The 12,908-nt window shown below is 50.7% G+C and overlaps 1 protein-coding gene across 1 annotated transcript; it reads left to right on the top strand.

Moving 5' to 3' along the window:
• The first annotated feature begins 1,077 nt into the window (after positions 1-1,077).
• Positions 1,078-9,775, top strand: RND1 (Rho family GTPase 1). The gene is made up of 5 exons (XM_004053060.3): positions 1,078-1,300; positions 2,086-2,173; positions 4,821-4,930; positions 5,805-5,939; positions 8,678-9,775. The coding sequence occupies exons 1-5, from the start codon at positions 1,181-1,183 to the stop codon at positions 8,921-8,923; spliced, it is 699 nt and encodes a 232-aa protein (XP_004053108.1). The 5' UTR covers positions 1,078-1,180; the 3' UTR covers positions 8,924-9,775.
• Positions 9,776-12,908: the final 3,133 nt, after the last annotated feature.

Consider the following 12,908-nt stretch of genomic DNA (forward strand, 5'->3'; position numbering starts at 1 on the left):
GATTCTTGAAGAAGAGAAGGCTTTAAAAGGGGCACAGGCCGGGCATGGTGGCTCACGCCTATAATCCCAGCACTTTGGGAGGCCAAGGCGGGCAGATCACCTGAGGTCGGGAGTTCGAGACCAGCCTGACCAACATGGAGAAACCCCGTCTCTACTAAAAATACAACATTAGCTGGGCATGGTGGTGCATGCCTGTAATCCCAGCTACTCGGGAGGCTGAGGCAGGAGAATCGCTTGAATCCGGGAGGTGGAGGTTGCAGTGAGCTGAGATCGCGCCATTGCACTCCAGCCTGGGCAACAAGAGCGAAACTCCGTCTCAAAATAAATAAATAAATAAATAAATAAATAAATAAATAAATAAATAAAAAATAAATAAAAGAGGTACAGCAGGAGCTGATATTGGGAGGGGAAATAAAGGGAAGTAAGAACTGGTTTGGATGGGAATTAGAAAAAACAAAAAAATCAGACATCAGGCCAGGCGCTGTGGCTCATGTCTGTAGTCCCAGCACTTTGGGAGGCTGAGACAGGCGGATTGCTTGAGCCCAGAAGTTCAAGGCCAGCCTGGATAACATGGTGAGACTCCTGTCTCTATTTAAAACAAAAGATGTAAGGAAAAAAAAGAAAAAAAATGTCAGAGAAGTTCTGGGCCACCTCCCCCATCCCCTACTCCTCCAAAACACACACACACACACCTGTCTATAGTCTAAGCAGGTCCTGCTCTTGTAACCCACCCGGGACAGTCCCTGCAACTCCAGCCTGACCTCACTTCCTGCTTCCATAGCTAGTTTGTTTTTCTGACACTTATTGGTAGACACTCCAGATCATTTCATTTTGCTTCCAGTACCCTTTCCCCTTCCTAATACAAATGCAAAACAACCTGGGAATCCCCTTTCAGGCGGAAACAACGGTGCAGCTTTAAGAGAAAGAGAAGGGAGGAAGGGGGCGCTGACTCAGATCCTCAGATCCATTGGCTGCTGGAGGGAATCCCACCTCAGGGATTGGGCGTAACAGAGTCCGCCTCCTCTTGTGATTGGCTCACCCAGAAAAATAAAAGGCGGCTGTGCCGTTCTCCTCCTCAGTTGGAGGGAGGCAGGGAATCTGGCTGGATTGGTGTGCTGAGACGCACCTGGCGCAACCCTCCCTTCTGAATCGAAGTTCAAGTCCCGCGGACACTGCAACCATGAAGGAGAGACGGGCCCCCCAGCCAGTCGTGGCCAGATGTAAGCTCGTTCTGGTCGGGGACGTGCAGTGTGGGAAGACCGCGATGTTGCAAGTGTTAGCGAAGGATTGCTATCCGGAGGTGAGCTGCCCGCCCGCCCGCTGGCTGGCTTTTCTCCTTGCCTGCCCGCCTTGGGGTAGATTTCCACCTGCCCAGGAGACGTGGCTCCTCCAGCCCCAGCCCATCCTCAGCCACTTTCTGAGGCTTTACCATCCTCAGCTGCTTTTTGGCTGGAGGACTGCCCTGCCTTAGCTTCCCCTGAGACCTGTTCCACTTCTGCCGCCCCGCTGGCTCCTCCTCACCTCTTCACCCAGAGGCCCCATCAGATCCCCTCCACCTTCCTGCGTCCCTGGAGTCTGCTCTCAGGAGAGGGCACTGGAGGCATTTGAGAGTCTGGGGTTTCTTCTTGACGTAATCCCTGCCTATCCGCTCACCTGCTCCTCAAAGGCTCTATGCCTGTGCCTCCAGGCAGGCTTCTGCAGCCCCTCTGTTCACCTGGCCGGGAGGGGTTTGAGAGGAGATGAGCTAGGATTGGCTTTGGCCTGTGGCTTTCTCAAACTGGGAAACACAAATCTGGGGATGGGAGGAATCTGTGTGTGTGTGTGTGTGTGTGTGTCCCTGAGCGCCTAGGATATGGGGGGCTTACCCCTGGTGTGGTGTGGGGGGGGTGTCATTCACATTTCTCACTGCTGCAGAGCAAAGTGCCTGGTCCTCCACAGTCCCTTCCCTCCTGCCCCAGGCATCTCCTCTGGTTTCTTGTCTCCTGTGACTTTACTGTCTCTCTGGTGAGTGCATGTGTAGCCAGCACTAACCAGGGGATCTGAGGGTAGGGGTGCCTGGGGTGAATGTTTCCTCTCTTTTCACAGACCTATGTGCCCACCGTGTTTGAAAATTACACAGCCTGTTTGGAGACAGAGGAACAGAGGGTGGAGCTTAGTCTCTGGGATACCTCAGGTAAGAATTTGGCTCCAAATACCCCTTTCCCACCCCCACTGGTCTGCTGTGTAGCTGCTGTCTTTTAGAAATTGTTTTCCCCTTTGGTGGGGAGAAGTGAAAAAAGAGGATCTGAAGACTCATTAGTTGTGGGGAGGGCTGACAGTTGGTCCACTCAGTTGCATGGTCCAAGGGTGCAGAGTGGGTGAACCCCAGGAGCCACTCTCTTCCCTGGGTCTGGTTCCACCCTTTAGAGGGCTGGGATGGTGAGGTGAAGGGACCCATGAATAGTCCTGGGGGTGGGCAGTAAAACAGGACTTCTCCATTTCCATTCCCTACCACCCAACATGCGCGCGTACGCACATGCACACACACGCGCACACACACACACACACCTTTTACTTCCCCAGAGCAAAGCCAAATAAGAGGCAAGAGGCAGTGCTGCTGGAGGCAGCGTGGTTGGGGCGGGGAGACAAGTCTGCTTTGGGGAAAGGTTGCTCAGACTCAGTTTTGTCTCCTGCATTCCATCTTGGGCCACTGCTGTCCTCCTGCCGCAGCTCAGCCCCACTCGTCACACCGCTGCAGCTTGGGGATGAAGCAATGCATCATCGATGTTTTGGAAGCTGGGGGAGATGGCTTAATATAGGGCATAGTCAGTTGTGAATAGTGGCCGGCAGGGCAGAGGGGAGGTTGGCTCTGACTGTTTTCCCTCTACTGGGGTGAGGTAGAATATGCCCTGTCTCTCTAGAATGTAGAAACAATGTTTTTCCAGCCTCTCAGCCCCAAGCCCTTAGTGCTAGGCTATCCTTTGCCTTGATTCTGACCCCTTCCCATTATCTCTCTACCCCAGACCTTTTTCAATAGACTGGCTCAGAGTCATAATTAAGGAGTAAAAGCCGGGAATAAGAGAAAGAAAATAAAATCCACCCCTCCCCAAAAATGCATATTCAGGCTGAGTTTAAAAAGGGACCGTAAATCACTAGGTGTTTCCTGCTACATATAATAAATATGCTGTCCTGCTCCTTCAACAGCCATTGTTCCCATGCTCTAATTCTGAGGTCTGAAAAGATTGGGGCTAGGGAATGGTTAGACAGACAATGAGCCTTTCCTCCCCAAACAAAAATTCCCCAATCTGGTATGCTTTTCCCTGTTGCAGTTTCAGGGCTTGGGAGGCAGCGTTCTGGTTCTCCTGGGCTGTGCTATGCTGGCAAGATTGGGCTAGAATGCAGCTTGACTGCATGATGTATAATTTTTGGTTTTTCATCTGCTGTACCCTCCCACCTTCCAATCTTCCCAGAATCTTACTGCAGCTCATCTCTTTTCACTACCACCGCCCAAACGCCCTCCCCCGACCTCCTCCCTCCTTTGACAGTCAGAATGCAGCCCTCAAATCCCAAACCAGATCATGGAAAATCAGCAAGTGTAGTCTCTGTTCCCTGTGTCACACCCCCACCCCCAATTTCCGAAAGGATAAAGGCTGTCAGTTATTCTCAAACTCCCTCTTTCAGATTAGGTTCCCATAAGGAAGGAGGAAGTGGCCATGGTGTGTGGGATAGGGTTTCCCAATGTTAGGGTCAGGGTTGACCCTGTTCCCATTATTTACTTGCTAGTCTTAGGGGAGGGGGATTGCTTGGAGCCAAAATGGAGGCCTCCTCCCCTCCCCCTTCCCCAGTGCTGCAGTGCTTCCGCTCCTCAGTGCTGCAGTGGTAAGACCCCACCTCAGAAAGGGATGGAGGAGGCTTGCTAAAGCAGCAGGCAGCTATCCCAACTTCCCTGTATTCCTTTTTTTAATGACCAACATCCCCCCACCAGCTTGGATTCCCCCCAGTTTCCATGGCGATTGCGGTGCAGGGAGAGGGGCTGCTTGCTATTCTGAGCACGGATTGTCTGGGTTCCAAATCTGCTACTGCTCCTTCCCCAGGATGGAGGGGGCAGGCTCAGCCCCTAGCATTCTCCCATATGGGACCACCTGGGTCTGCATTGCCTATTTCCCTCCCAACGAAGGACTCTTGCTCTAGCCTCTAAATCCCCAGCCATCGGTGCTGCTGTCTTTGAGACTGCCTTCCTGAGATGGGGGCGGGGGGGGGGGGGTCAGGAGGTACAGCTTTCCTTTTGCCCTTTTCAGTGTAAGCCGATCTGGGTGGGTGGAGAAGTGGGGCACTGAACCCTTGATTTTCTCCCTCCCCTGCTAGCCTCCTAAAGCTCTGACCCCATGGAAAAGCAGCAGCCAGGTTATGTAACAAGGAGGTTTTTCTCTTCACTGGGGAGACCCTGGAGCAGAAGGGAGTGAAGTTGTGCAGCAGGCAGGCTCTAGAAGAGAGAAGCCCTGAAATAAGTGCTGTCTCTCTGCAGGGCTGGAAGCATCTTCTGGGACTCAGAAAACTAGATCTCCAATTAAGCCTGCTGTAGGAGACCCAAACAGGGCCAAATTATACTCCAGCCACTTTATTTTGTCTTCTTTCCCTTTTTCTGGACTAAGGGGGATGATATTCTTTCATGACCTTCTGGCAGACAGTCAGGTCCCAAGCTTCCAGCCTCAGTACATTCCCCCTGGGAGATGGGTGAATCCTCAGGGATCGAGGATGGTATTCCCAGGGCTTTAGGGCTTAGGCCTATTGGGGAAGGAAAACACCATGGCTCACCATCAGCTCTTTCTGGCCTACACCAGGATCTCCCTACTACGATAATGTCCGTCCACTCTGCTACAGCGACTCGGATGCAGTATTACTATGTTTTGACATCAGCCGTCCAGAGACAGTGGATAGCGCACTCAAGAAGGTAAGACTAGATCAACTCTCTAATCTCTAACTCAGCATGAGGACCAAGAAGGAATTGGGACCTTGTCATGAATGCAGTCTTGTATAACATCAAGAAACGGAAGCCAGGGAAGAAAGAGATTTGCCCAAGGCCACACATTAGCTACAGCTCTGGGACTGGAACTTGGGTCTCCTTACCCCGCTGCCTCCTGCCCTTTTTGTTATCCCATGCTGCCTTGCCAGAGGCCCCGCAAGGGAGGGTGGTATTGAAGACTCAGGAAGCAGAGGACGGAGAGTCACAGAACCTTTAGGTGATACGGTATGAGGGTCAGGCATGGGACCTTTTGGAGGCAGCTTCTATAGACCCTGATCCCAGTCCCACTGAGAATGGGCAAGCCAGGCAGGTCTGAGCTGAGCTGCTGGTATGAAATGCTTAGGTCTGGGCAGATCCGCCAATGCCGAGGAGTCCTAGGAAACCTTGTGTATCTAGCATAGTATAGAAGATGCTGGGATCATGTTCTTCCCTTGAGAAGAGACTGGTTGGCTTCCCCCTGGCATTCTGGACTTGTGAGGCCCTTTGGGGTGAGGGGGCAGATCCATGCCTGTATGGTTGGCAGAGAGTGGGAGGAGAATTGCCCTTGTGCCCTCTCTGGTGACTGAGACATAGACTAGGGGAACAGCCTCCTGGGTCAGCACTCTGGGGGCCCCAAAGGCCTCATGGGCAGGAAAATGATGTAATTAGTGCAACGGTGATGCTGTGACTCAGAGGGAGGACTGGGCTGGTGATGAGTGAGGTGATGTGTGTGACGTTGCCAGCCAAGCTTCTCCTGGTATGTCTGCCACTAACTCTCCTTCCTTCCTTCTTCTCCTACCCTTCTTCCTGCTCCACCCCTCAGTGGAGGACAGAAATCCTAGATTATTGTCCCAGCACCCGCGTTTTGCTCATTGGCTGCAAGACAGACCTGCGAACAGACCTGAGTACTCTGATGGAGCTGTCCCACCAGAAGCAGGCGCCCATCTCCTATGAGCAGGTGTGTGCGCGTCCAAGTGCATGTCGTGGGGTGGAGTGAGGAAGGCTAGAGGCAGACAGCTTGAAATATGGCCCTGGCTCAAATTCTTCCACTATGGCAAGAGAGAATTGCTGTTATAATTAGCAAATGAGTCACCTGGAGAGAGGTGGTGGGCACCTGCTTACCCAGATGTATGCTGTCAGTTAGCAGGTGAGTTATTCCTGTGTGTGCCCACATTTCTAAGATTGTATTCTGACCACCTGCGTTAGAATCATTAGAGGTGTTTGTTAGAATTTCACACACACAAAGAAAGAGGCCAGGTGCAAGGTGGCTCATGCCTGTAATTCCAGAACTTTGGGAGGCTGAGGCAGGAGGATAGCTTGAGCCCAGGAGTTTGAGATAAGCCTGGGCAACAAAGCAAGACTGTCTCTACCAAAAAAAAAAAAAAAATAGGTGGGTGTGGTGGTGAGTGCCTGTAGTCATAGCTACTCAGGATGCTGAGGTGGGAGGACCGCTTGAGCCCAGGAGGTTGAGGCTGCAAGGAGCTGTGATCATGCCACTGCACTCCAGCCTGAGTGACAGAGTGAGACCCTGTCTCAAAAAAAAAAAGAAAAGGAGGAGGGGCACTGGGTGCGGTGGCTCACGCCTGTAATCCCAGCACTTGAGAGGCCAAGGCCGGTGGATCACTTGAGCTCAGGAATTCAGGACTAGCCTGGCCAACACGGCAAAACGCTGTCTCTACTAAAAATACCAAAAGTAGCTGGGTGTGGTGGCATGCACCCGTAATCCCAGCTACTCAGGAGACTGAGGCAGGAGAATCGCTTGAACCTGGGAGATGGAGGTTGCAGTTAGCTGAGATCGTGCCACTGCACTCCCACCTGGGCAACAGAGTGAGAGACTCTGTCTCAAGAAAAAAAAAAAAAAAAAAGGCCAGGTGTGGTGGCTCATGCCTGTAATCCCAGCACTTTGGGAGACCGAGGCAGGTGGATCACTTGAGGTCAGGAGTTCAAGACCAGCCTGGCCAACGTGGTGAAACCCCATCTCTACAAAAAATACAAAAAATTAGCCAGGTATGGTGGTGCACACCTGTAATCCCTGGGCAACAGAGTGAGACTCTATTTCAAGAAAAAAAAGTGTGATCTGCCTAGGTTGGAGTGCAGTGGCACAATGGTTGTTTATGCAGCCTTGACCTCCCGGACTCAAGTGATCCTCCCTCCTGTCTCCATAGTAGCTGGGACTATAGGTATGGGCCCCAAGCCTAGCTAATCTTTTAACATTTTTTGTAGAGACAAGGTCTCAGTATGTTTCCCAGGTTGTTCTTGAACTCCTGACATCAAGTGATTCTCCTACCTTGGCCTCCCAAAGTGCTGGGATTACAGTTGTGAGTCACCACACCTGGCCTGGAATCTGCATTTTTTATAAGACCCCTGGATACTTTCTTATGTGCATGAGAGCATAGGGTTGGGGGACTGAGTTTCGCTCTTGTCACTCAGGCTGGAGTGCAGTGGTGCGATCTCAGCTCACTGCAACCTCTGCCTCCTGGGTTCAAGAGATTCTCCTGCATCAGCCTCCTGAGTAGCTGGGATTACAGGTGCCCGCCAACACGCCCAGCTAATTTTTGTTATTTTTAGTAGAGATGGGGTTTCACCATGTTGGCCAGGCTGGTCTTGAACTCCTGACCTCAGGTGATCCACCTGCCTTGGCCTCCACTGCACCTGACCTGGGGAGCTCTTAAGAATACTAATACCGGCCAGGTGCGGTGGCTCACGCCTGTAATCCCAGCACTTTGGGAGGCTGAGGCGGGCGGATCACAAGGTCAGGAGATCAAGACCATCCTGGCTAACACGGTGAAACTCCATCTCTACTAAAAATACAAAAAATTAGCCAGGCGTGTTGGCGGGTGCCTGTAGTCCCAGCTACTTGGGAGGCTGAGGCAGGAGAATTGTGTGAACCCGGGAGGCGGAGCTTGCAGTGAGCCGAGATCGTGCCACTGCACTCCAGCCTGGGCGACAGAGCGAGACTGTTTCAAAAAAAAAAAAAAAAAGAAAGAAAGAAAAAGAAGAATACTAATGCCTTGCTCTATACCCAGAATTTTTTTTTCCTTTTCCTTTTTTTTTTTTTGTTTTTTTCCATAGACAGGGTCTTACTCTGTCACCCAGAATGAAGTGCAGTGGTGTGATCCTAGCTCACTACAGTGCAGAACTCCTGGGCTCAAGGGATCCTCTCTAGTATTTGAGACTATAGTTGTGTGCCCACTTCCAGTGAATTTTTAAACATTTTTTAAAAGTGTTTATTATTATTTTATTATCTTTATTTTTGAGATTTATTTTTGTAATTCCAAAGTGCTGGGATTATGGGTGTAAGCCACCGCGCCCGGCCACCTAGGCTGGTCTTGAAGTCCTGGCCTCCTCAAGTGATCCTCCCATCACAGCCTCCTGAGTAGCTGGGATTAGAGGCACTAGCCACTGCCCCAGCTATCCCCAGAAATTCTAATTTAGTTTGGCATCAATATAGTTTTAAGAGTATTCCAGATGATTTATAATGTGCAGTCAGGCATCGTCTTAAGAAAAAGAGGCATCATCAGACAGGGTGTATGCCAAAAAAAAAAAAAGAAAAGATAATCAAATAATCTGCAGAGGGTGGTGTTTGGAGACTGGCAGCTGGGTCCCCTCTGGAGTGGCCCTGGGGAGTGACGCACAGAGGCAGCGTCCCAGAGCCATTTTGGCCCACTGCATTAATGCCCTCACCCCCTCCTGCAGGGTTGTGCAATAGCAAAGCAGCTGGGTGCAGAAATCTACCTGGAAGGCTCGGCTTTCACCTCAGAAAAGAGCATCCACAGCATCTTTCGGACGGCATCCATGCTGTGTCTGAACAAGCCTAGCCCACTGCCCCAGAAGAGCCCTGTCCGAAGCCTCTCCAAACGACTGCTCCACCTCCCCAGTCGCTCTGAACTCATCTCTTCTACCTTCAAGAAGGAAAAGGCCAAAAGCTGTTCCATTATGTGAAGTGGAAATTGGAGGGGGGAGACAACCCCCTACTTCCTCCCTTGGGGTGCAGATGCACGGGGAGAGGGAGGATGAGACAATTTAGGACACTGGACATGAGTTTTTCAGATGGCCACGGTGAGGGCTTGGAAGGAGACAGGAATGGGGCGAGGAAGGAGCCAGGCCCGGCATGAGGACCTGACGCTGAGAGAGAACCATCATACCCCAAGCCAGGCACTAGATTGTGGAGGGGGCAACTACCCCAGTGCCCCCCCCTGCTCCAGAGGAAGGAAAGCTGTGGGGGACGGGGGGCATGCTGGCCTCATGGGCTTGGGGGCCTACAGCAGCCTCACCTTCAGCATCATGCCTCTTCCACGCAGCGTTTCCATGCAGGTCAGGGGATGGGAGGGGTCCCTGAGCCCTTCCCTTCCCCTCTAAGGAGGCAGCAATGGAGAGTGGGGAAGCGGAGCGGCAGCTCCCTTGGGGGCTTAGCCCAGGTGCTTCGTAACTGCAATCGGAAGTGCGGGAGCTGGTCAGAGCCAATGAGAAGGAAACCTCATCTTTGCATAGCCCATGCCTCATGGAGAGGTGACATCATACATTCACATGCTTCTCACCTAAGTCCCCAGGGTCCAAGGGAGAAGCCCCAGACCCCCTTCTCTTGCAGAGTGTGGGGGTGGTGGTGCTGCAGGGGCAGGGCTGGGTGGGGGTCACCAGACTTTTTCTGCCCTTAGGGTAGTACAGCTGGCATTTGTTTTATAGACTCTTGTCTTTGGAATTGGGGGGAGGGGGGGAGTGTTTCAATCTGTTATATGTTCTGTGTTTAATGAAGAAAACCTATTTATTAATGAAAAATATAATACATATAAAGAATTTGGCTCCGTATTTTTTTCTGTTTTCTTTAGTTGTTACAATTGATCTTTTTTTTTTTTTTTATCTTTTTTTTTTTTTTCCTTTTTGTGGAGAACACGGTCTTGCTATATTGCTCAGGCAGGTCTCAAACTCCTGGGCTCAAGCTATCCTCACATCTCTGCCTCCCTAAGATCTGGGATTACAGGCATGAGCCACCGTGCTTGAGCCCTTTGGTTGATGATAATGAGAGAAAAGCTGTCCTGGGACCCTTTCTGTGGGTTGCAGAGGGGCTGCCTCCACCATTCCCCAGCTCCTCCAAGAAGGAGCTTCTCTCTTCCCCCATCCCCCTGCCCTAGCCCCACCCAAGACCTACTAAACCAAGGAAGGGCTCCTTAGCCCAAGAGCAGGGGTGCAGGGGTTCTCAACCCTGGAACTATTGACATTTTGGACTGGATAATGCTTTGTTGTGAGGGACTGTCCTGTGCAGCCCAAGATGTTTAGCAGTGTCCCTGATCTGGTGGATGCTAGAAGACAGCACCGCACTCTCCAGCTATCACACCCAAAAATGTCTCCAGATGTTGCTAAATGGCCCCTGTGGAAAAATTCTGGTTGAGAACCACTGCCCTGGAGAGTCTAGAGGAGAGAAAAAGGTTGGATGAAATCATCAGTAGAGGATCCAAGCTGCTGAGATTCCACCCCACATAGAAGGTGGACAGACTAAGCCAAAGCTGGGGGAGGCTCCTGGGATTCTGGTCTCCTCTGAGTTCAAGGAGAGGTGACATTTGCCTTCATGACCTTCCAATTCCGATGCCTACTGATGGCAGCTCAGGGGCCTTAACTCTTAACTTCCTTTCTCAGTGACTTATAGCTCTTGTTTTCCAAGTGCCATAGTGTAGTGCTAGTGCCAGAAATAAAGTTAGCATGTACTAGGCCAGGCGTGGTGGCTCAAGCCTGTAATCCCAGAACTTTGGGAGGCCGAGGCAGGTGGATCACAAGGTCGGGAGATCGAGACCATCCTGGCTAACACGGTGAAACCCCATCTCTACTAAAATACAAAAATTAGCCGGGCATGGTGGCACATGCCTGTAATCCCAACTACTCGGGAGGCTGAGGCAGGAGAATCGCTTAAACCCGGGAGGCAGAGGTTGCAGTGAGCCAAGACTGCGCCACTGCACTCCAACCTGGGCAAAAGAGGGAGACTCCATCTCTAAATAAATAAATAAATAAATAAATAAAGTTAGCATGTACTTAATGAGTGTTCAGCACTGTGCACTGTTGAGGGCTTTACATGATCATGTTTAGCCTCATAAATGATAAGAGCTAACATTTGTTAAATGTTTACTATGGGTCAGGGGCACTTATGAGATTTTTTTTTTTTTTTTTTGAGACAGGGTCTCACTCTGTCGCCCACGCTGGAGTACAGTGGCATGACCACTGCTCACTGCAACCTCACCCTCCTGGTTCACCGTCCTGATCACCCTCCTGACCCTCCTACCTCAGCCTCCTGGGTAGCTAGGACTACAGGAGTACCACAGTAGTAGTCTATTTTTTGTGGAGATGGGGTTTCACCATGTTGCCCAGGCTGGTCTTGAACTTCTGGGCTCAAGTGATCCTCCTGCCTCGGCCTTCCAAAGTGCTGGGATTACAGGCATAAACCATGGTGCCCGGCCCCACTTACGAGTTCTTTCTATGTTATTTATTCCTGTGATAACCCTATGAGCCTATGAGGTGCTATTTTTTTTTTTTTTAGACGGAGTTTCACTCTGGCTGGAGTGCAATGGCACGATCTTGGCTCACCGCAACCTCTGCCTCCTGGGTTCAAGTGATTCTCCTACCTCAGCCTCCCAAGGGACTACAGGCATGTGCTACCATGCCCGGCTAATTCTGTTTTTGTTTGTTTGTTTGTTTGTTTTTTTAGTACAGACGAGGTTTCTCCATGTTGGTCAGGCTGGTTTCGAACTCCCGACCTCAGGTGATCCACCCACCTTGGCCTCCCAAAGTGCTGGGATTACAGGTGTCAGCCACGGCGTCTGGCTGCTATCTACTTTATTTTACAGAAAAGAAGACCGAGGTTCAGAGAGATTAGGTAACGTGCACAAGGTCACACAGCTAGGAAGTGGTTGAACACAGATACAAATCCAGGCAATCTGGCTTCACATCATGCACTCTAACCTGCTCTGCTGTCCTGTCCTGTGAGGGAAGTGGTATTATTATCTCTGTTTTGTAATGAGGAAAAAGAAAAGCCAGAGATGCCATATAATTTGCACAAGATCACAGTACTAGTAAGCAATTGAGCCAAGATTCAAACCAGATCTCACTGTTCACCAAAATCCCATGGACCCCTTACTGGTAGGCATGTTGTACCTAAATAGGTATCTCCAGTTATGGTTCTTACTAGAACACCATCCCTCTGTCTCTATCTCCAAAGATGATGGTTTAGGTGTGGTGACTGGTGCCTGTAGTTCCAGCACTTTGGGAGGACGAGCCGGGTGGATTGCTTGAGGCCAGGAGTTTGAGACCAGACTGGACAACATTGCAAGACCCTGTCTCTACAGAAAGTAAAACGATTAGCCAGGTGTGATGGGGTGCACCTGTGGTCCCAGCTACTTGGGAGGCTGAGGCAGGAGGATCACTTGAGCCCAGGTCAGGGCTGCAGTGAGCTGTTTGTGCCACTCCACTTCAACCTGGGCAACAAAGTGAAACCCGGTCTCAAAAATAAATAAGTAAATAAGCCAGGTGTGGTGTCTCATACCTGTAATACCTGTAATCCCAGCACTTTGGGAGGCCGAGGCAGGTGGATCACGAGGTCAGGAGATCGAGACCATCCTGGCCAACATGATGAAACCCCGTTCCTACTGAAAATACAAAAATTAGCTGGGTGTGGTGGCATGTGCCTGTAATCCCAGCTACTTGGGAGGTTGAAGCAGGAGAATCGCTTGAACCAGGGAGGTGGAGATTGCAGTGAGCCGAGATTGCACCACTGCACTCCAGCCTGGCGACAGAGCGAGACTCCATCTCAAAAATAAATAAATAAATAAAATAAAATAAAAATACAAACATATAAGAAAACAAAGATGCATGTTTGTGAGAGAACTAGTGGGGCAAGACAAATAACAGTATCCTTGAAGCCCAATGTCTTACATGTGTTATGAGA

The sequence above is a fragment of the Gorilla gorilla genome, chromosome 10 (assembly GCF_029281585.2).
Source record: "Gorilla gorilla gorilla isolate KB3781 chromosome 10, NHGRI_mGorGor1-v2.1_pri, whole genome shotgun sequence".
In the NCBI taxonomy this organism is placed as follows: Eukaryota; Metazoa; Chordata; class Mammalia; order Primates; family Hominidae; genus Gorilla; species Gorilla gorilla.